Source organism: Galdieria sulphuraria (genome assembly GCF_000341285.1).
Source record: "Galdieria sulphuraria unplaced genomic scaffold scaf_70, whole genome shotgun sequence".
Taxonomy (NCBI): domain Eukaryota; phylum Rhodophyta; class Bangiophyceae; order Galdieriales; family Galdieriaceae; genus Galdieria; species Galdieria sulphuraria.
In genome coordinates this window covers 1-18,854 of record NW_005178405.1, presented here as the reverse complement: position 1 = coordinate 18,854, position 18,854 = coordinate 1, and the positions used below count along the sequence as shown (strand labels likewise).

The 18,854-nt window shown below is 36.1% G+C and overlaps 10 protein-coding genes across 10 annotated transcripts; 5 read left to right on the top strand and 5 right to left on the bottom strand.

Moving 5' to 3' along the window:
- Positions 1–64: 64 nt before the first annotated feature.
- Gasu_60670 (phosphatidylethanolamine N-methyltransferase) lies at positions 65–2,439 on the top strand. Its single transcript, XM_005702754.1, has 2 exons — positions 65–1,897; positions 1,952–2,439. The coding sequence occupies exons 1-2, from the start codon at positions 201–203 to the stop codon at positions 2,412–2,414; spliced, it is 2,160 nt and encodes a 719-aa protein (XP_005702811.1). The 5' UTR covers positions 65–200; the 3' UTR covers positions 2,415–2,439.
- A 13-nt stretch (positions 2,440–2,452) lies between these two features.
- Gasu_60660 (5-oxopent-3-end-1,2,5-tricarboxylate decarboxylase) lies at positions 2,453–3,284 on the bottom strand. Its single transcript, XM_005702753.1, has 3 exons — positions 2,841–3,284; positions 2,673–2,790; positions 2,453–2,620 (listed from the first exon to the last, which is right to left on the bottom strand). The coding sequence occupies exons 1-3, from the start codon at positions 3,252–3,254 to the stop codon at positions 2,520–2,522; spliced, it is 633 nt and encodes a 210-aa protein (XP_005702810.1). The 5' UTR covers positions 3,255–3,284; the 3' UTR covers positions 2,453–2,519.
- Positions 3,285–3,294: 10 nt separating this feature from the next.
- Gasu_60650 (ubiquitin thiolesterase/ zinc ion binding protein) lies at positions 3,295–5,504 on the top strand. Its single transcript, XM_005702752.1, has 14 exons — positions 3,295–3,434; positions 3,480–3,550; positions 3,620–3,695; positions 3,741–3,830; positions 3,881–4,015; positions 4,064–4,213; positions 4,275–4,319; positions 4,378–4,441; positions 4,497–4,580; positions 4,638–4,741; positions 4,810–4,943; positions 4,994–5,085; positions 5,135–5,259; positions 5,312–5,504. Exons 1-14 carry the CDS (start codon positions 3,327–3,329, stop codon positions 5,387–5,389), a joined length of 1,356 nt encoding a protein of 451 aa, XP_005702809.1. The 5' UTR covers positions 3,295–3,326; the 3' UTR covers positions 5,390–5,504.
- A 39-nt stretch (positions 5,505–5,543) lies between these two features.
- Positions 5,544–8,804, bottom strand: Gasu_60640 (FBox-LRR protein). Its single transcript, XM_005702751.1, has 4 exons — positions 7,759–8,804; positions 7,469–7,655; positions 7,150–7,401; positions 5,544–7,108 (listed from the first exon to the last, which is right to left on the bottom strand). The coding sequence occupies exons 1-4, from the start codon at positions 8,762–8,764 to the stop codon at positions 5,587–5,589; spliced, it is 2,967 nt and encodes a 988-aa protein (XP_005702808.1). The 5' UTR covers positions 8,765–8,804; the 3' UTR covers positions 5,544–5,586.
- A 220-nt stretch (positions 8,805–9,024) lies between these two features.
- On the top strand, positions 9,025–9,369 carry Gasu_60630 (uncharacterized protein). The gene has a single exon (XM_005702750.1). It carries the CDS (start codon positions 9,129–9,131, stop codon positions 9,339–9,341), a length of 213 nt encoding a protein of 70 aa, XP_005702807.1. The 5' UTR covers positions 9,025–9,128; the 3' UTR covers positions 9,342–9,369.
- Positions 9,370–9,634: 265 nt separating this feature from the next.
- On the top strand, positions 9,635–12,057 carry Gasu_60620 (uncharacterized protein). The gene is made up of 5 exons (XM_005702749.1): positions 9,635–10,995; positions 11,043–11,381; positions 11,438–11,631; positions 11,683–11,774; positions 11,820–12,057. Exons 1-5 carry the CDS (start codon positions 9,757–9,759, stop codon positions 11,984–11,986), a joined length of 2,031 nt encoding a protein of 676 aa, XP_005702806.1. The 5' UTR covers positions 9,635–9,756; the 3' UTR covers positions 11,987–12,057.
- A 6-nt stretch (positions 12,058–12,063) lies between these two features.
- On the bottom strand, positions 12,064–12,914 carry Gasu_60610 (20S proteasome subunit beta 1). The gene is made up of 3 exons (XM_005702748.1): positions 12,794–12,914; positions 12,414–12,743; positions 12,064–12,361 (listed from the first exon to the last, which is right to left on the bottom strand). The coding sequence occupies exons 1-3, from the start codon at positions 12,872–12,874 to the stop codon at positions 12,089–12,091; spliced, it is 684 nt and encodes a 227-aa protein (XP_005702805.1). The 5' UTR covers positions 12,875–12,914; the 3' UTR covers positions 12,064–12,088.
- A 2-nt stretch (positions 12,915–12,916) lies between these two features.
- Gasu_60600 (uncharacterized protein) lies at positions 12,917–14,404 on the bottom strand. Its single transcript, XM_005702747.1, has 4 exons — positions 14,262–14,404; positions 13,737–14,212; positions 13,519–13,677; positions 12,917–13,473 (listed from the first exon to the last, which is right to left on the bottom strand). Exons 1-4 carry the CDS (start codon positions 14,374–14,376, stop codon positions 13,285–13,287), a joined length of 939 nt encoding a protein of 312 aa, XP_005702804.1. The 5' UTR covers positions 14,377–14,404; the 3' UTR covers positions 12,917–13,284.
- A 10-nt stretch (positions 14,405–14,414) lies between these two features.
- Positions 14,415–15,439, top strand: Gasu_60590 (uncharacterized protein). Its single transcript, XM_005702746.1, has 4 exons — positions 14,415–15,087; positions 15,139–15,297; positions 15,355–15,370; positions 15,405–15,439. The coding sequence occupies exons 1-4, from the start codon at positions 14,455–14,457 to the stop codon at positions 15,416–15,418; spliced, it is 822 nt and encodes a 273-aa protein (XP_005702803.1). The 5' UTR covers positions 14,415–14,454; the 3' UTR covers positions 15,419–15,439.
- A 4-nt stretch (positions 15,440–15,443) lies between these two features.
- On the bottom strand, positions 15,444–18,830 carry Gasu_60580 (ABC transporter, ATP-binding protein; the record flags this gene model as incomplete). Its single annotated transcript, XM_005702745.1, has 2 exons — positions 15,444–15,931; positions 15,984–18,830. Coding segments are annotated over 2 exons (3,144 nt in total), but the record flags the coding sequence as incomplete, so codon positions are not given.
- Positions 18,831–18,854: the final 24 nt, after the last annotated feature.

Below are 18,854 nucleotides of genomic sequence, written 5' to 3'. Positions count from 1 at the left end.
TTATTCCTGGAGATGGAGTCTTCTCTACAAGGCGGTCATAAGCTTCCTTTACATTACAAAACTCTTCATTGGCGTTTTCATTGTCTCGTTGTTTGTCTGGATGAACTTTTCTTGCTACTTGTAAAAAAGCTTTTCTTATTTCTGATGGTCTCGCATTGGGTTTTAACTGCAACCTTTCATAAAGTCTACTAGTTGTTTCCATGAAAGTCAGGCGTGGGACGGTAATCACAAGAAAATTCCAAAATAAGAGAATATTTGTCATGTCCGATCAAGTCACGTTGCGACACAGAAAGAACCAATCTCCTCCTTCGAACCTTGTCCATCAGGAAAAAGAAAACTCAGATAAAAGCCATGATGATGAGAAAACTCAATCTAATTGGGAAGAGGACTCATGGAACAATCAACAAGATGGTGTACTGCCTTCCAAAGTAAGAATAGGCATTCTTGCTTGTGGTGAAAGATTTCTCCTTCCTCCTTTACCCGATATGATGGAGGCACTACTTAATCCTACTTTATGGACCCTCTTTGAAGTGTTTAGCAATATATGTACGTTGGGTTTATTGTATTGTTTTCTATTTGCAGCCCAACTGCATTATGCTTTCTATGTTGTCGTATTCTTGTTTTGGAGATTGGCCTATAATGTCTTTCTAGGTGTGATTCTCGACGGTCAAAGCAAAAGAGGACTTTTTATATCATTTTATCGACGGTTACCAGATAACCTTAGAGTGTGGTTACTCAAGCCTTATCGAAGGAAGCTATCTAAATATACTGAGGATTCGTATCCCGACGAATTCTGGTCTTGGTTAGTCTTTCGTGGAATAGCAACTATAATATTGGCTAATGATGGAGTTGCTTTCTTCTTTTTGGCATTGAAGAGTTTTCGATGGCCCAATGCATTCACTTGGCAACTTGTCAGTTGTTATGCTTTAGGATTCTCCCTTTTGATATTTTGTTTTTGGTCCAAAGTCTCAGCTCATCGATGTATTGGAGACTATGCGTGGTTTTGGGGAGACTTTTTTTTTCGAATTCAAGGAGAGTTGGTATTTGATGGAGTATTCGAACTGTTTCCTCACCCTATGTATACTATTGGTTATGCTGCTTATTATGGAAGTTGTCTCATAGCGCAATCCTACAACTTGTTGTTTATTTCATTATTTTCACATGGCAGTCAACTCTTATTTCTTATGTTGGTAGAAGAGCCTCATATTCAGAGATTATATTCCAAACCCAATCATGACAAGTACAATACTGGAATACCTCAAACAGGAGATGATTCTCTCATTCATGCCGATTATGTTCGTTCTGGTAGTGAGTTAACTGGTCTTCTTCACATATTTCTATTAAGAAGCAGTGATTTTGCATTGTTTGTTTTACTCAGTTGGCTTATTCTATTCAGCATATTTTCTACGAGTAGCAAAACTTTTTATATAATGCATGTTATATTTTGGAGATGTTTTCATTGGATAGGATTGGGCTATCTTTTATACAAACAGTCACGTTATGGATGGATTACCAAACAGTTTCAAAGTCGTGGGTATACTATGGAAGAAGCCTTTTTAGAATGGCGTAGATTATACAATTTTTCATTGGTCATGAATCACGCTGTATTTATTTCAGCAGCATTTCGCTTGTGGATTGCTGATTATGGTTTACAAGGCTCCTTTGTTGAGCATTTTTCTACTTTGATGAAGTTTGTTCGATCCAATATGCTTTCGTCTTCCAAATGGGCGACATTCTCCGGTGGTTTGATTTGTATTCTTTTATCCATTTATGGTTCGATGTCTTCTTATATGGCCATTGGTGATTATGGTTGGTATTATGGTGACTTTTTCTTTGAACCTAGAACCGATTCTCCAGTTTATACGGGTATTTATCGATTTATGAACAATCCTGATTGGTAAGTAGTAGAAGAATGGAGAGTATGAAATGAATCCTATGATAATATGTATAGTATATTGGGTCATTTATGGATGTATGGAATGGCTGTGATGGGACGCAATTGGGAAACATTTTGGTTTGCCTTGTTATCACAAGCATTCAATGTATTGTTTTTACATGTAGTAGAGTCACCTCATATTGGTCGTTGTTATTCGAAGAGAAGAGAAGCAGCTGCATTGGAATTACAATTTCGTAAAGGAGCTGCCAAAGTTGTATCCACTCCTCTTGTACAACATTTGACGAGTGCTATTAAGATGCGAGCGAAAAAGGAACGAGAAAAGATTCGAGATAAAGCAAGAAGAAGACGAATGGAATGGAGTCATCAAGCTACGAGAATGAAAATGAAAGTGTTGTATGCTCGTCAAGAAAGTAAAGCAGCGTTGAGGAAAGCTGCTGAAGATGTACGTCGATGGAATCAACAAGGATTGTATACAAAAGTAGTTTGGAGTTTACAACGAATGATGGGAGAAAGTTAATATATATATATATATATTTGTGAAAATGATAGATGAGCCATAGTATTCATCGTTTTATGAAGAAAATACAAAAATAGAGAGAAACTGCATCGTTTTATTATTCATCTACGACTTGGCTTTGCATAAAAATTGCATTTCCGTGATATCTGTGATACCTGCTTCTATCACATCACCATCATATACGGGTCCTACTCCTTCTGGAGTTCCTACAACATGATGACTATTCTTCCCATTCCCATATATTGTATATTTATTTACCCGTCAATAAAAGATCACCAGGATACAACGTAATATATTTGCTCGTATAAGCAATAAGCTCTGCAACAGAAAATATCATATCCTTTGTATATCCACGTTGTCTGTATTCTCCATTGACCTTGCTCAAAATGGTCACTCATCATAAAATATACAACTTTATTTCCTTACTTTGAGCCATATATCCAGTTTTTGGGGATCTGGAATACGTTCTTTAGGTATTTGATTACTCATAGGCAAAAAGGTATCGCATCCCTTTGCCAAGGTCCAAGGTTCACCTTTGGAAGCTGCAGTGGATTGCCAATTCCTAGCTGTCATATCCAAACAACATAGATAGCCTTGCACATAGTCCAAGGCACGTTCTACACTCACATTTTGTGCACTAGTGCCTATAACAACTCCCAACTCTACTTCGTGATGGACTTGGGCTCCTTTAGGTAATAGGATGGGATTACCTTGTTCCAAATAACTGGAACTAGGTTTCAAAAATAGAATAGGTTCTCCACGTGAAGTAGTCATATCACCCATTTCTCGAGCATGTTTCTCATAGTTTTTGCCAACACAAATAGCTTTGGAAGAAATCATTTCACAAAGAGAGAGAAATGATCAATTATTCTCCTATTGGATTGCGTTGTAAAGCAACTGGATATTGTGTTCATGCAAAAGGAAGAGAGTTCAACTGTTTCCAAAAATATTCGTTCAGGTCGTGAATGTCCTTATATGGATACCATCGATAGAACAGTATTGGACTTTGACTATGAAAAAGTAAGTAGCGTCGATGACCCAATGAAGTTCTGACGTCGTTATGAGTTGTGTTGTGTCACACTGGAAAGACACAATGTATATGCTTGTCTCGTATGTGGAAAATATTTTCAAGGAAGGTAAATGGGAAGAAGAAATCAAACGAGTAAATAGATTGCTTATGATATTATCGCGTTGTTGTTGGATAGAGGGCCCAAGACACCAGCTTTTGCACACGCTATCGAATATGACCATCACCTGTTTATTCATTTGGAAACAGAAAAAGTATCTATTAGAACCTTTGAGAGACTCTTTCATTGACTGTTGAAGGTTTATTGTTTGCCTGAAAATTATCAAGTGGTGGACCCAACGTTGGAAGATATAAAAGCTGTGTTGAATCCTCGATTGGATAAGGCTCAGGCAAGTGCTCTGATGTTGTAACGATGATGACTGATAGTAACTTTGACCAGGTGGAAGAATTGGACAAACGAATTGTCAAGTTTCGAACGTTGGAAGGGAAAATTCGTTATCAGGGTGTGTTGGGAATGAGCAACTTGCAAGCTACCGACTATATCAACGTTATTTTACAAGCACTCGTTCGAATCGTAAGTAGAGCTGAATAGATTGCTAAGAAGAAATATCGATTGAAATAGAAACCTTTGCGCGATTTCTTTCTATTGTATCAAATGGATAAACAAGACACCATAGAACATCCTTTGATTGCTTCATTTGGAGAATTTATGCGCAAATTTTGGAACCCGAGACCTTTTCGAAGTCAAATCTCGCCACATGAGTTGGTTCAAGTGGGTGATAGCATCCATACATGTTGAAAAAAAAGAGAATGAAGTGATTGTCAACTTTTAGGAAATTGTGAAAAGAAGCAAGAAACGATTTCCTATTTTACAACAAGCAAGTTGCATTGTCCATGGTTGTATATGCCGCATAAAATAACCCTTACTGAATTTAGGGCAATCCAGTTGAGTTTCTTGCTTGGTTTTTGCATTCATTACAAGATGACTTGATGAGAGCAGGTAATGTATATTTCTTTAATTGCCAGAGTCAATATATATATATAAATAAATATAGGTCAAAAACCGTTGATGAAGAATACATTTGAAGGACAAATGGAAATAGAAACTTTTCAAGCAAATGAAAAGAGTAGTCAACAATGTAAGAAATTTTAATATTCACTATCGATCACACACTATTGACACATATTTTGTTTAGTAATCAAAAAGGATCACAAATTGTCCCAATTTCTATTTCTTAGTTTGGAACTACCTCCCATGCCATTGTTTAAGGATTCTTTGGAACGGAACATGATTCCACAGGTACTTGATAATAAGAATAGTAGTAGATAATAATATATGAATGTACAAGTACTATCTCATTCTCATAGGTTTCATTAGCTTCATTATTGAGTCGTTTTGTACAACAAGAACTTCATCATGATGTTCAAACGGGTCATTCTTATCGATATCGTTTGCGAAGATTACCTTATTGTTTGATTTTAGTGATGAAGAGATTTGTCAAGTAAGTAAAGAAAGGAGAAGAAAGGAACCAAGTGTTCATTTGATAGTTAGAAGTAATTTTGTTTGGGAAAAGAATATTTCGATTGTTCATTTTCCTATTCGAGATTTGGATATGACAGAATATCTATCGATGTCTTGTCCAGGTATATGGATAATAATAATCATAATATCCAAGTTGAATAAGGAAAACAGGAATAGAGAGCAATGGTGTTGTTTATGACTTGACAGCTGTAGTGATTCATGATGGTAAGCCCAAAGGAGGTACATATCGTTGTTATATTCGACACAAGGCATCAGATAGTTGGTTTGAAATACAAGTAAGTGATTAGATTTGAAGAAAAGTTTTCATTATAAGACCGATGAATCCAGGATTTGCAAGTAAAGGAGGCCATTCCACAATTGGTTTCATTATCAGAAGCTTATATTTTGTTTTATGAAAAGAAATAAATATTTTGATACTCCAAAAGAAAAAGATGAAAGGAATAGTGTTGATTCACTTGGATGAAATCAAGGCTATTTTAAATACTTTCATGAGAATAGTGATAAAGACAAGGTTCACCAGGCAAATGAATATTTTGAAACTTCATTTATGAAATGATAAGAAAAAACACCAGTTTTTATAAAAACTCACAATTCCAAAAAGTTTAAAATAGACTTTGGCAACGGACTTCTTGTCGAGTCTTTTGAAGAGCATCTTTTAACAAACAAAGATGATAAGCTATTGCTTCAGTTTCATGTTTCTTCAAATGACCTCGCTCCAAGTATTCTGTACAACCATAATCATAATAGTCACATCGTTCCGATACTCTCTCGCATTCTTTCTCAATATGAAGCTTCCAAGAATGCCATGTCAGAAAGAAACCTTTACAAGCACTACAAACAATGGGAGCTGATGCACATTCATGAGCAATATGAGCAGCAAGCAACGACGATGGAATGTCACAATAACAATAATCACATGAAACAAGTTGATAAGCACACTTTCTATTATGAGAATCGACAAATTGAGATCGCTTCATTGTCAAGTCACATGAGCTGCATTTACCCATCTCATTTGGACAAATTGTTTTGTGATTCTTTTCATAATCCATTAAGGTTCCATGCCAACCACATTCAAGAGGACAACGCAAACGTAATTTTAAAATAAAATTCTCTGCAAGGGGTGAATATTTCCAATTCGTACAAACTGTTTGACATGTTGGACAAGTTGTTTTGTTCCAACTTTCAATGCAACCTTGGCAAAAGACATGGCTACAGTTCTCCGAACAAAAAGGATGATTGCAGATAAAGCAACAAATAGAACAAATAAAATCATCCGTTTCAAAGTACTCGGGCAGCTTTCGAATATCCATTTGGTTTGAAGCATCCATTACGAAATAAGTCATCATTTCATATGGTGGATAAATCATTGCCTGAAAACCTGAGTCAAATAATTCAAGTCTTCGATGTTGCATATATATGATAAACAACAATGTACTTTCATTCCAAACCGTATTCTTGTATCGTAAATAAGTTTGGTCTAAGCTAATAAAAAATTCCATCGAGTTGGTTTGTTGTTGCGTTGACACTTGGTTTTTCAAAGCTAGTTGAGTAGAAGATACATCGATATTACAAGCATGAAAAGAAGTTTTGTTCTTTGCCAATCGCTCTTGATTACGCTTTAAATATGGGTGAATTTTTGCTCGTATATCTTCTGACGGAATTGCATTGCCACTAATATTCAATTTAGTCAATGTATTGTTGACTTTCAATGCTTCACTTAAATATTGCGCTCCTTCTGAATCAATGTTATTACGACGAATATTCAATTTAGTCAATGTATTGTTGACTTTCAATGCTTCACTTAAATATTGCACTCCTTCTGACGCAATGTTATTATAACCAATATCCAATTTAGTCAATGTATTGTTGACTTTCAATGCTTCACTTAAATATTGCGCTCCTTCTGAATCAATGTTATTATAACTAATATCTAATTTAGTCAGTGTATTGTTGACTTTCAATGCTTCACTTAAATATTGCGCTCCTTCTGACTCAATCTTATTACTACGAATATCCAATTTAGTCAATGTATTGTTGACTTTCAATGCTTCACTTAAATATTGCGCTCCTTCTGAATCAACGTTATTATAACCAATATTCAATTTAGTCAATGTCTTGATTCGACTTTCATATGCGTTCACTTTTGCTATTGTACTCCTTCTGACGCATTGTTATTGTTATTGATATCCAATTCAGTCAATGTATTGTTGACTTTCAATGCTTCACTTAAATATTGCGCTCCTTCTGACGCAATGTTATTACTACGAATATTCAATTTAGTCAATGTATTGTTGACTTTCAATGCTTCACTTAAATATTGCGCTCCTTCTGAAGCAATGTTATTATAACGAATATTCAATTTAGTCAATGTATTGTTGACTTTCTCAATAGCTTCAAAGTTAAATATTGCACTCCTTCTGAATCAATGTTATTATTATTGATATCCAATTCAGTCAATGTTTTGTTTGACTTTGAATTCTTCACTNTAAATATTGCACTCCTTCTAACGCAATCTTATTACTACGAATATCCAATTTAGTCAATGTATTGTTGACTTTCAATGCTTCACTTAAATATTGCGCTCCTTCTGACTCAATGTTATTATCACCAATATTCAATTTAGTCAATGTATTGTTGACTTTCAATGCTTCACTTAAATATTGCACTCCTTCTGACGCAATGTTATTATTATTGAATATCCAATTTAGTCAATGTATTGTTGACTTTCAATGCTTCACTTAAATATTGCACTCCTTCTGACGCAATGTTATTACTACGAATATCCAATTCAGTCAATGTATTGTTGACTTTCAATGCTTCACTTAAATATTGCGCTCCTTCTGAACTAATAGATTTCAACGAAAGATTCATCTCAACTTCACTTGTCGTCCAAAAAGGCTCAAAAGCATCAAAGCTAATACGAAATAATTGCAAACTCAGAAAATCAAAACTTGCTTTCAATGATATTTGTTTCGTTTGACAGAATTCTAAAATATAAAAAAAATGAGGTATTCTCCATTGATCACATAAAGAAGCATGAATAGAACCAAGAAAGGCCTTGTGTAGTATTCTCAAAAGTATCAATAGTTGCTCATTGGAAATTTTGTTGCTATTCATCGCAAAAAACTCAACTCGTGAAATCAACTGAAGACAAGTGACTAGTACAGTCCAACTCTTCGATAAGTCAAACATATCCAAGTCTATATAAAGAAATGATGAACCATATCCTTTTTGAAAAAGAATAGATAACAACTCAAGTATAGAAGAACTATCCTTATCATCAACTTGAAGGAAAAGTAGTCTTTTAGCAGATAATGTTGGCACTGTTTTCAAAAAACTCTTCAAAGCTTCACAAAGTTGAGAAAGCTTTGTCTCTGAGCGACATATCACAACATGCTCAAACAACTTTGGATATTCCGTAAAAAATACTTCAAGGTGACCAAGTAGACTTGAACGTGTCCAAGGGAGGTTAAGGTTGACAAACTTGCAATCTTCTAACAACCAACCCCTACAGCTATCATCGAGCTTATCAAGAAGTTGAATAAAACTTGGAACAGTTCTATATTCAAAGTTTGCTGCTTCCAGTAGAGAGTTTCTACCAGTTATACACTTAAAAATAGCTTCTCTTAGAAAGTTGGAAACCTCAAAGTTGAAAACGTTTGTAGAGGACTTGATATTTGAAGTTTCTTCGCAACTCAAAGGTTGCATCTGATTCAACTCCGAGTCAGAAGTTTTGCGTCTTTTTAGACTGAGTACTTTGAATGATAGTTGGACTGGCATTACACTTGTCAGTTTCCATCAAATCGTTTTGTTTCCCAATGGAATTGAGGAAGATTTTCTGGGACGTTCTGTTAGAACGATTTGTGATTTATCGACTAGAATCGTCAAACAAGTGAGTTGGTTATGAATTCACTTCATTTGTATCAACCAAATGCAGCTTATTCATATGATACATTTATTCGGTTGAATAGACTTTGGGTTGTTTTACAACATAAGAAAGCCACAAACAATTTACGAGATTCTTCAAGCTTCAATAAATGCTTTTACATTCTAATTATTCATCACAAATTGTTGTTGCGATTTGAGTTGGTGAAGGGAACAACTTATAGAGAAAGAGAGAGAGATAAAGAAAGAGAGAAAAAGAATGGATACTCGAATAGAGGAGATTGATTATTGGACACGCTTAGAAAACTTGTTGAAACAGTATTTATCAGAGTCTCAAGTTCGAAGGATTTTGAGAACACTGGAACGAAAACATACATCTTTAGTTGACAGTATTTCCATTGACGAAATGGAGGAGCTCTTAAGAAAGAGCCAAGGAGGAGGGCCAGTTGGAAGTGACAAAAGCAGCAGATAGCTTCTAAACTTACAATTCTTGGAGCCTTTTGAACGACCGTGGAAGATGAGAGAGTGGGGGTTGTTCTCACCACTTTTCCTTTATTGTGGTTAGTTAGGACCTTATGATTGGCCAGTTAGTTTATTTTTGATAGGGAAAGAAAGAAATATTCCAAGTTGCCCTTATATAAACACTGGACTCGTTTCTCCTCAAAGTCATATTCACTAGATTCCTGAACAATCTTTACTCTTTTGCGCAAGCTTCTCCTACAATAGGTTGCTTCCATCTCGTTCGCTTCATTCTTGTAAAAACTTCTCTTTCATTCACCTATAGTCTAATTGCTAGTGGCAGTTGTTCAACAAATGACTAGAATTTACAAATATTTTCAAAAGTGTGTTGATCGATCAAAGAATTTGTATCGGGGTGGACGAGCAATATGCGAAGGAAGCGAGATCCTTCACAAAAGTTATTAAAGACGAGTTGGAAAAGGAATAAAGGTTTACGTTCTCAGAGACAACTGTTGAAGAAATGGGAACAAGACGACTTAAAAACTTGTTCAGATTCCCAAGCTATGCAACACTTAATGTCACCATATGATGAAGAGTCTTTGGAAGCTCCCTTGGAAAAGTTGCAGAAATTGTTATCCACAAACCCCAACTATTCATCAGTTTCTCAGTCATTGAATGATAGTGAAGAGAAGAGAAAATCCGTTTTGGCGCCTAAAGTGCAACTGGAAGAAATTGAGTGTTCCAGAGAGTCAACAAATATGGCATCTGCCATGGAAAGAGAAAGACAACACTTTCAAAAACATTTACCGGATACAGACTTAGATAGTGCTTCACTCTATACTAGACAAAGACAGAAACTAGATTCTTTCGATGCCGTAGATTGGTACATTTCTAAATATAGTGATAGAAGTATCGTCAACAGTTTTCAACAAGGCGAACGCCTTTCTTTATCAAGTTTAGGATGGAAACAGAAGATGATTCAACGAGTTGTATCTTTACGTGAACCAATCCATGGAAACCCTAAAGTCTGTACTCGAATGGAAGAACGATGGACAGGTTTAGTTTGTTCCCACTGGATGGATGGTATATTAGAATTACCTGATTATTGTTTACAATCCAAGTTAGTCAGACCAATCTATTTAGCACATGCTATCACGTATATATTACGATGTCGTCAACGAATAATACGCAACAACAAAATACAACAAACCATTGAACCATCTTCTCTATTATCATCAGAGAGACTTAAAGACCAAGGCTTTACTAGACCTCGAGTATTGATACTACTTCCTATGAGAAATGTTGCTTATGATGTAGTTTCTATGTTGTTAGAGTTGTTGAAAGATAGATTTATCAGGAACTATGAACGCTTTCAAAGAGAATTTTATGAAGAGAGTCTAAAAGAAGATATTTCGAAACCTTTGGATTACATTCAAGTGTTTCAAGGAAATACCGATGATGACTTTAGTATGGGTATTAGGATGGGAGCTTCTATAAAGTTGTTTAGTGATTATTATCATAGTGATATGATTGTAGCTTCACCTTTGGGTTTAAAAAGACTCATGGAAAGGGAAGATTTGGAAAAGTCTCCTAAGCATTCTGGTGCTGACTTGTTATCCAATATTGAAATATGTATTGTAGAACGTGCAGATGTGATGGAGATGCAAGTAAGTTGACTCGATAAATATCGTAATGAACAACTGAATAGATTTAGAATTGGGAACACTTACGTTGTGTCTTTGAGCGAATGAATCATTTGCCTAAAGGATTGCATGGAACGGATATCTCTCGTGTTACTCAACGAGCATTGGAAGCAAAGACAAAATACTATCGACAAACTATTTTTATAAGCAACTATATTTTTCATCATTTATTATCGCTATTTAGAACTCATTGTCATAATATAGAAGGAAAAGCAAGATATATTCCTCATCATTTAGGCATTGTATCTAACAAGGATTGGAAAGAGAGAATCAGCATTCGTATTCGTCAAACATTTGAGAAACTTCCTCCAAGTAACAGTTTAAAGGATTCCGTCGTATGTAGACGTGAGGTAAGTTGCAAGTTGTCATGCCGGGATAACCTTTATATAGTTGATGAATGTTATAGTTTTTTATAGAGAAAGTATTATCTCGTTATTCAATCCATAGAAACCAAACATTGATATTTATTCCAAGTTATTTTGACTATATACAGATAAGGAATATATTCTATCAAAAACAAAAATCAGGCGAATTGTCATTTGAGACTTTATGTGAATATTCCAGTCAAAAACATATTGCTCAAGTGAAGAAAGATAACAGGTACGTTGTAAAGTCTTCATATAGTGAAAATATTCAAAGAGTATCGAATAGCAAACAATTTTATTTGATGACAGAAAGATTCTATTTCTATTATAGAGAAACTTTATCCGGTATTTCCAACTTGATATTTTATCAATTGCCTGGTAAGTCTTGTGGTATTTTGAAGTTTCAACTCAATTCTTGTTTAGAACATGGACTATTTTATGAAGAATTGGTTCGCAGTTTAGAAAATGCACCATTCATACCCACCGTACTCATCCTTTATGACCATTTGGATGCTTTGTCTATGGAAAGAATTGTGGGTACGAATGAAGCCAATAAGATATTGAACAAGTCTCTTTATATTTTGGGATAAGAAAATCAACAAATAAGAGTGACTTGTCATCATCAGCTTTAGGTTTCCATAATATATACATTATGGAATAAGAAAGGAACAGAAACAATCTTATTGGAATTCTTATTCTGCAGAGATAACAGGCAACTGATTTCCGGCAATCATTTCTCTCCAAACGCCTTGCTTTTCTATGACTACTAAACGAATGACACCTCCTGAGCTTCCATCTCTTGCCATAGCCAATGCTACTGCTTTTTTTGTAAAATCGATACACTGCTCTCTACTCATTCCTTTTTGGAAGTGTGCATCACAAAAGCCATAAATATAAGTACTACCACTTCCACCAATAGAATAAGGTTGTCGAATCATAGTACCTCCTAAGGGAATGGTGTAAACCTTGAAAATAGGAAGTCAATACTTATGAAAAAAGGCCCTTCTCTCTTCTTACTTGACCACCGTAAAGGGGATCCCAACCAGCACAGATTATACCAGCAAGTAATCTATCCTTGTTGGAATAACAAAGCTCGCGACAAATGGAGGCCGCTGTTTTCACACAAGGCAAGTCATCCAGGTCTAACTGGTGAATGGACAAATAGTAACGGACATAATCGGCAATCGCTTGTGTATCCGCTGCTGAACCAGAACGACAACAATATATTCTTTCTGAAAGTGGGGTTATTTTGTCACTCACACGATTGGCAATATAGGCTCCAGTCGTAGTTCTCGAATCTGCACCCAACACTACTCCACCATCAAACTCTACCGCCATAATAGTGGTCTAGCATAAAGGAGTGAGAAGTTTCTTGTTAACACTCTAACAAAACTTACACCAAGCATGTGTTGCTCAGTTGTAAAAGGTAAACAGTCGTTGGGTATAGAAACACCAGCATATTGCTCTTCCTTCCACATTCTCTCTCTCTCTTTTCACAATTCTTCTTTTCCAATTGGGTTTAGAAAAAAATGCTATTTCTTTGAAATGGCGCCAAACTTTATGGATTCGTATAAAAGTCTTTCTTCCTTTTGCATCGTTGATTGGTTTGCGCTTTGAGAAATGGTTGGTTTAGAGGAATTTTATGACCCCAGTTGTAAAGAAGAATATCAGAATATATTATCCATTCAACAACAAGAGGAAGTATTGGAGAATGAAACTCACTTTGATTTAAAGACAAAAAGACCTTCCAAGAGAAGGAAACGAAAATCTAGTTCGAGACCAGCAGATACTCGACAAGGCGCTAGTAGACGCAGAGCAGCAGCTTCTAGAAGAAGGAGGAACTACTGACTCTATCTTCTTATCATCACAAATCAACTATTCCCATACTTTATTTTTGGAAAGGGGAGTCATAAGAGAAGACATGATAAAAAGCACGCAAAAACCAACGTGAAGAGAAATAGATAGTAATGGACAATGCAATAGTAATACCTCCCGCGATTCCATAAAAATAATATTGACTGGAGTTGCCCATATTATAAATGGGCAGTTGTACATAATACCCAAAGAATTGGGAAAACTGGAGATACTTAAAGTTATTGCAAGAAAAAGTGAATCTACTTACCATTCCATAGATCGCAAAGCAAACACTGAGAATGGTAGCTAAAAGGTCCAATGACCACATTCTGGCATCAAAGGCTGCATTACCTATTGAATACAAGTCTACCAAACTATCCAGTTTGTCTTTCCAACGAGCCAATTGGTTTTCCACTAGACAAGTTTTCTATTCAAAAGAGATTCATATCATTATATATATATATATATATATATTATATAACTTACCTGTAATGCTGCTTCCAAAGTATACCCCACAATATCTTGCTTCTCATTCAACAACTTTTCCCATTCTTTATCATCTTGTACGACCATAAAGTTACTGAAGTGAGTTGCATTGGCTGAAAGGAGTGTAGTAAATATGGAAGTGAGCAGCTTTACACGTTGCAACATAGTCTCTACTCGTTCTCTTATACCAAGAGCCCATTTCCACGTATCCAAAGAAGACAAGTTCTCCAACGCGTTCCATTGTTGTGTGAATTGCTCCTTTTCTCTTTCCCACGCTGTCCACTCACAATATGAACTACACAACAGTGCTCCCAGAATAGCTTCCAATCGGAAATCACACAATTCCTCTTCCAACCAAACCAAATGACCTGCTAATAACCGACACAATTCGATGCATTCCACACTAGTGATGTTCCCAAGAATAGCTCTTTCACTGTTTACTATCAGTTGAATGTTCAAGAAACAACAAAATACATCTAAGGTCCAATGAAAAAATATCAACTACAGCCATTCCTTGCCTCTTACCTCCTGGTTGCTGTACTGCTTTACTGAGAATATCATTTTGTTCCAACCTCTTTACTTTTCTGTCCTTATTTATTTGGATCAAATCATCAGGAACTACTTTCAACCGATCATACATCCTTGTTTTCCACCAACAACAATTGTCAAGGATTGTCCTGTTGTTTTGTGTGATTGATTAGGGAATCTTGGGTATCTTATGACTGCTGGAGACTTGTATCCTCTTCTCGAATATTCCATCACACAAGTGAGTTCTAATGGGCAGATTCATAGTTATTTTACTACTAGAGAAGCTTTGATTGAACCTTATTTGAAAAACTTGAAACAGAGATCCAGTTGGGAAGTTCTTCAAATGAAACAAAGCTTTATACGCTTCTTAGCTTCACAAGAACCTTGTTGTGTATGGGAAGAAGAGAATGAGAGCGTATACATTTGTAGTGCGGGATACAAAGCTATTATTCTGTCGGATAAGATGCTGTTGATCGATAGTCCTAGACCCGTGAACCGGATTCTTCTGGAAGAAGAAGTGCAACGATGCCCATGGTTCCAAACTTCTTCGTGGTTAGGCACTATTGGCTTTTATATCCTGTTTCTGATGATATGTTTACCTGAATATCGAAGACAAATATCTTCTTGTGCACATATAGTTGACGCAATGCATAGTCCTTGTAAGAGTGTGTATGTGAAAGCTGTCAACCATTGTCCTTTATTGAAACTTGTCCAAAAAGAATTGGATATGCATTGTATTCAACTATCTTTACAAACCAAACACAATAATACGAGTTGGCAGATAATAATGGATGGAAAACAACAACATTGTTCGTTATTCAAGGTAAGACCAATCGCAAGACAGAAAAGAGAATGAATTGCCTATGTTGTATAGCAACTGGATGAATTAAGAAAGCGTGTTCGTTGCTATCAAAATGGGTTGGAATCACAAAACCTGGTTCATCATCATCGGATACTTTGTGAGAAAACAAAACTCATCGTGTTTAGTTTCTTTTTCAACATTTTGTTGTGTGCCATATTGATCGGTTCAACGGTAAGTAGTCACTTGAGAAGAGACACATTTATTTTATGTGGACTGTGTGACGACTAGTCGGCCAATAGTTTTGGTACCAATTTGAATATTCCGTTGTATCGAGATAGTGCGAGTGGAATGAAAGCTTGTTTGTGGTATATTGTGTCCTTTTCTTCTATAATTCTTGCTAGTTGTGGTATTTTTTGGTTTCTTCGACTCAACAATATGGTCACAAAATATATCATTGCAACAAGGAACAATTATCAATGGGAAGAAAAAGTTCAGGGGAGGAAGGAACCATGTGCGTCAACTTGAACAAATTTATACATAAAGAGACAAAACAGAAGAGACTGTTTCTTCAACGATTGATATAATGAACATATTGAATACCAATCAACGCTAAGAGACGAAAGCCAATTACATAAGCGGCTAAAGCACCAATATCAATCCACAACATATGATAACTCAAACCATATTCACTCATAATATCATCCCCACTTGTTATTTGACAAAATAGACAACAAGTATCAAATGTTGTTCCATTTCTTGCAGTACACGTTGTTCCTGAAGGTGCAGGTGAGTAACCTAGTGAACTACAACTAACACCAGGTGGTTTGGGAAATGCAGAATATTCAGAAGCTGTACAATAGTATTTCTACAAGTGTGTGTTATACTCTATTTTGAATATATGCATACTCTAGACTTACCTTATCATGTAAAATATCAACTGCCAAAGCTTCCAGTGCATAAGAATAAGGATTGGCCCAATATAACCATATCATATAATTAGGAATAGATGGCTTGGGAATAATAAAGCCCGCCAATACAAACATCAATGAATTGATAACAGGAGCCACCATTTGAGATACTTGTTGATTAGGCGCTAATATAGCGATACACTGACCAATACTGATGGCCGTCAACATAAAGAACACAAAAGCCAAATAAAATTGGCCAAATCGATTTCCCGGAAAACCAACCAAGAAATAAAAGAATACAGTAAATATTGTTCCTGAAAATACAGCATACGGTATTTCATCCATTGTAATAGCAACCCAATATACCCAAGGACGATAAGTTCCCGAAGAAATTTCTCTATAAAAGACATCTCTTTCATCTTCTATAGGATGAATGGCAGAAGTGAGTTGAAGAATGCCATACAAAGCACCCATAAAAATAGCTGCAACTCCTACTTCCGCTCCTTTTTGATCAGCTGGTTCTTTATAGAAAGCTGAGCCAATAACTAATGACATGAATATAGCCATCATTATACGAACAAAGTTGTAAGAAGGCATTCTCCAATATACAATAAAGGCTCTCTTGATTACTTGATACAACTGGTCTTTGGAAGTAGATGCCATATAGCGTTCAAACTCTATAGGCTCAGCATCCGATGGAACAATGGGTTGAATATGACTCCAATCCAATTGTTCATGATCCTTCTCGTTATCGTCCTGTCTCTTCTCTTCTTCTTCTTCCTCAGGCTGCAATTCTAACTGAGCCAATAATTTTCGATTCTCATATGAACTTCTCCATACTGAAGACCAATCTTTGGGTCCTCCTCGTCCAATACCTGCACCGATAGTTTCTAACACCCAATCAGCAGGATTCTCTTCAGACTTGGGAGGAGAAGCTCCTTTTCTTGTAAAGTAGTCGATCATAGTCTGGGAATGATGGCCCAATGGACCAAAGTATGCCGTATAACCGCCCTTTTGTAATAACAGCAAGTCATCAAACATTTCAAATATTTCAGTCGAAGGTTGATGAATAGTACAAATGACTGTACGCCCAGTATCAACCACTCTACGAACTGTCTTCATCACTACAAGAGCTGCACGAGCATCCAAACCTGAAGTTGGCTCATCCAAAAACAAAACCGAACTACGACTAACCAACTCCACCCCAATTGTCAACCTCTTCCTTGCTTCAGCTGAAATACCTCCAGCATCTGTGGAAGTTGCTGAACCAACCAGACGATGTTCCACTTCTCTCAATTGAAGAATATCCAAAACTCTATCTACTGCTAACAACTTTTCTTCTCTCGTTACTTCATGTGGTTGCCTCAACATGGCAGAAAATTCTAAAGCTTCTCTTACAGTAGCGTATTCGTTGTGTATATCAAATTGTTCCACATAACCTGCAATTCTTCGATAGAATCGATCGATAGGCTTCTTATTCAGTAAAATTTGTCCCAAAGTGCGACCTTGTGTCTTTCTTTGAGCCAATACATCCAATAAAGTAGTCTTTCCTGCTCCAGATGCTCCAACCAACGCAATCATTCTACCTGGAACTGCGTATCCATTGACATCATGTAGAAGTTGCAATTCGTTGGTATCTTGACCAGTCTTTTCTTTAGCATACTTCCTTGAAACCTTCACAAAATAGCTCAAGTTGGTCCAAGTCATATAAACTGGACGAAAACCAATATCATGAGCTGCAAAACTTCTCATAGCTACTGAACTATCCGCTCTATTACTTTCAGTAGATTGTCTATCTACCACTCTTGCATCTTGTTGTTCTTCTTCTGTACCAACTTCATTGTTCAATACAGACATATCAACAGCATCTTGTTCTATTCTTGGGTTGACTACAACTTGTTCATCATTGCCTTGAGGAGATGTGGAGACGCTTTGGGAGTCTAAACGTGGTAATGATATTTGACTAACTCTTAAAGAATGTTCAAGACGTTCTTCTTCCAATGGTGAGGAGCCTTCTGGTCTAATAAAAGCTTTGGTAGAGAATCGGATAAACATTAAAGCCAAAGCGGAAAGAGATAAGAAAAACAAATAAAATCCAACGACAATAACAATGTCCAACCATTTCCAATAAACTGCAGTAAAAATACCATAACGCTCCTTTAAATAAGCAACTCCAGTACTTACAGGACATGTTTCATAGGATTCAAAAGGGGTAGGAAGTTTAGGAACAAATTCGCTACTCAAACAATAGAGCTTGAGTCCCACATATTGATTGATCATGACGGAATCAAGAATATAATTAAAAGCACTCAACCAATAAAGCCAAATCCACCAACCAGGAATATCATTTCGAGGAATAATAAAGCCTGCAAATACAACATTTAATATAATAATAGCTGGAGCAACTGCAGTAGCTTCATGAAAAGATCTCGTTCCAACTCCAATCATACGAATCATAGTACTCATAGCCATATCGATTATCCACATTGCAAATAAAAAGAAGCCAAACTTTCTTCCACCATCGGCAGAATTCAAACCTGCCATGAAATACAAAATAGCCGAGTATATCAAAGACTCTAAAAAGGTAAGTGGAAAGTCTACTACAGTTTGTGCAAGTATATAAGGAGGTGGGTCAAAGAAATTGGCATCCTTTTGTTTGTAGAATACTTGTCGAGTCTCATATATACCGGGCAAAGTACTCATAGAACCCAAACCAATCGTAATAATAGAAATAAACAGAATACCCGGAAATACACCGGCACCTGCTTCATCCGTACTTGTCTGCCAAAATAAAGCTCCCATAATCAGACTCATAATCACATAACGAATGAAACGTGTTAACAAGGCAGGCTTATTCTTAATTTCCATTAGAAATTGTCG

Bases quoted from the DNA above. Each gene is read 5' to 3' on its own strand.
- Gasu_60650 (XM_005702752.1), top strand. From the start codon at position 3,327: ATGCAAAAGGAAGAGAGTTCAACTGTTTCCAAAAATATTCGTTCAGGT. The intron at 3,551-3,619 runs GTAAATGGGAAG...GTTGTTGGATAG, and splicing joins GGAAAATATTTTCAAGGAAG to AGGGCCCAAGACACCAGCTT. The intron at 4,944-4,993 runs GTAAGTAAAGAA...TTTGATAGTTAG, and splicing joins GTGATGAAGAGATTTGTCAA to AAGTAATTTTGTTTGGGAAA.
- Gasu_60660 (XM_005702753.1), bottom strand. From the start codon at position 3,254: ATGATTTCTTCCAAAGCTATTTGTGTTGGCAAAAACTATGAGAAACAT. The intron at 2,791-2,840 runs GTAAGGAAATAA...ATTTTGAGCAAG, and splicing joins AACTGGATATATGGCTCAAA to GTCAATGGAGAATACAGACA. The intron at 2,621-2,672 runs GTAAATAAATAT...ATCATGTTGTAG, and splicing joins TGGTGATCTTTTATTGACGG to GAACTCCAGAAGGAGTAGGA.
- Gasu_60670 (XM_005702754.1), top strand. From the start codon at position 201: ATGAAAGTCAGGCGTGGGACGGTAATCACAAGAAAATTCCAAAATAAG. The intron at 1,898-1,951 runs GTAAGTAGTAGA...TAATATGTATAG, and splicing joins TTTATGAACAATCCTGATTG to TATATTGGGTCATTTATGGA.
- Gasu_60630 (XM_005702750.1), top strand. From the start codon at position 9,129: ATGGATACTCGAATAGAGGAGATTGATTATTGGACACGCTTAGAAAAC.
- Gasu_60620 (XM_005702749.1), top strand. From the start codon at position 9,757: ATGCGAAGGAAGCGAGATCCTTCACAAAAGTTATTAAAGACGAGTTGG. The intron at 10,996-11,042 runs GTAAGTTGACTC...GAATAGATTTAG, and splicing joins CAGATGTGATGGAGATGCAA to AATTGGGAACACTTACGTTG. The intron at 11,382-11,437 runs GTAAGTTGCAAG...TGAATGTTATAG, and splicing joins CCGTCGTATGTAGACGTGAG to TTTTTTATAGAGAAAGTATT.
- Gasu_60600 (XM_005702747.1), bottom strand. From the start codon at position 14,376: ATGTATGATCGGTTGAAAGTAGTTCCTGATGATTTGATCCAAATAAAT. The intron at 14,213-14,261 runs GTAAGAGGCAAG...ATTGGACCTTAG, and splicing joins AGCAGTACAGCAACCAGGAG to ATGTATTTTGTTGTTTCTTG. The intron at 13,474-13,518 runs GTAAGTAGATTC...AAGTATCTCCAG, and splicing joins GCTTTGCGATCTATGGAATG to TTTTCCCAATTCTTTGGGTA.
- Gasu_60610 (XM_005702748.1), bottom strand. From the start codon at position 12,874: ATGTGGAAGGAAGAGCAATATGCTGGTGTTTCTATACCCAACGACTGT. The intron at 12,744-12,793 runs GTAAGTTTTGTT...CCTTTATGCTAG, and splicing joins CTGAGCAACACATGCTTGGT to ACCACTATTATGGCGGTAGA. The intron at 12,362-12,413 runs GTAAGAAGAGAG...CCTATTTTCAAG, and splicing joins ATCCCCTTTACGGTGGTCAA to GTTTACACCATTCCCTTAGG.
- Gasu_60590 (XM_005702746.1), top strand. From the start codon at position 14,455: ATGACTGCTGGAGACTTGTATCCTCTTCTCGAATATTCCATCACACAA. The intron at 15,088-15,138 runs GTAAGACCAATC...TATGTTGTATAG, and splicing joins AACATTGTTCGTTATTCAAG to CAACTGGATGAATTAAGAAA.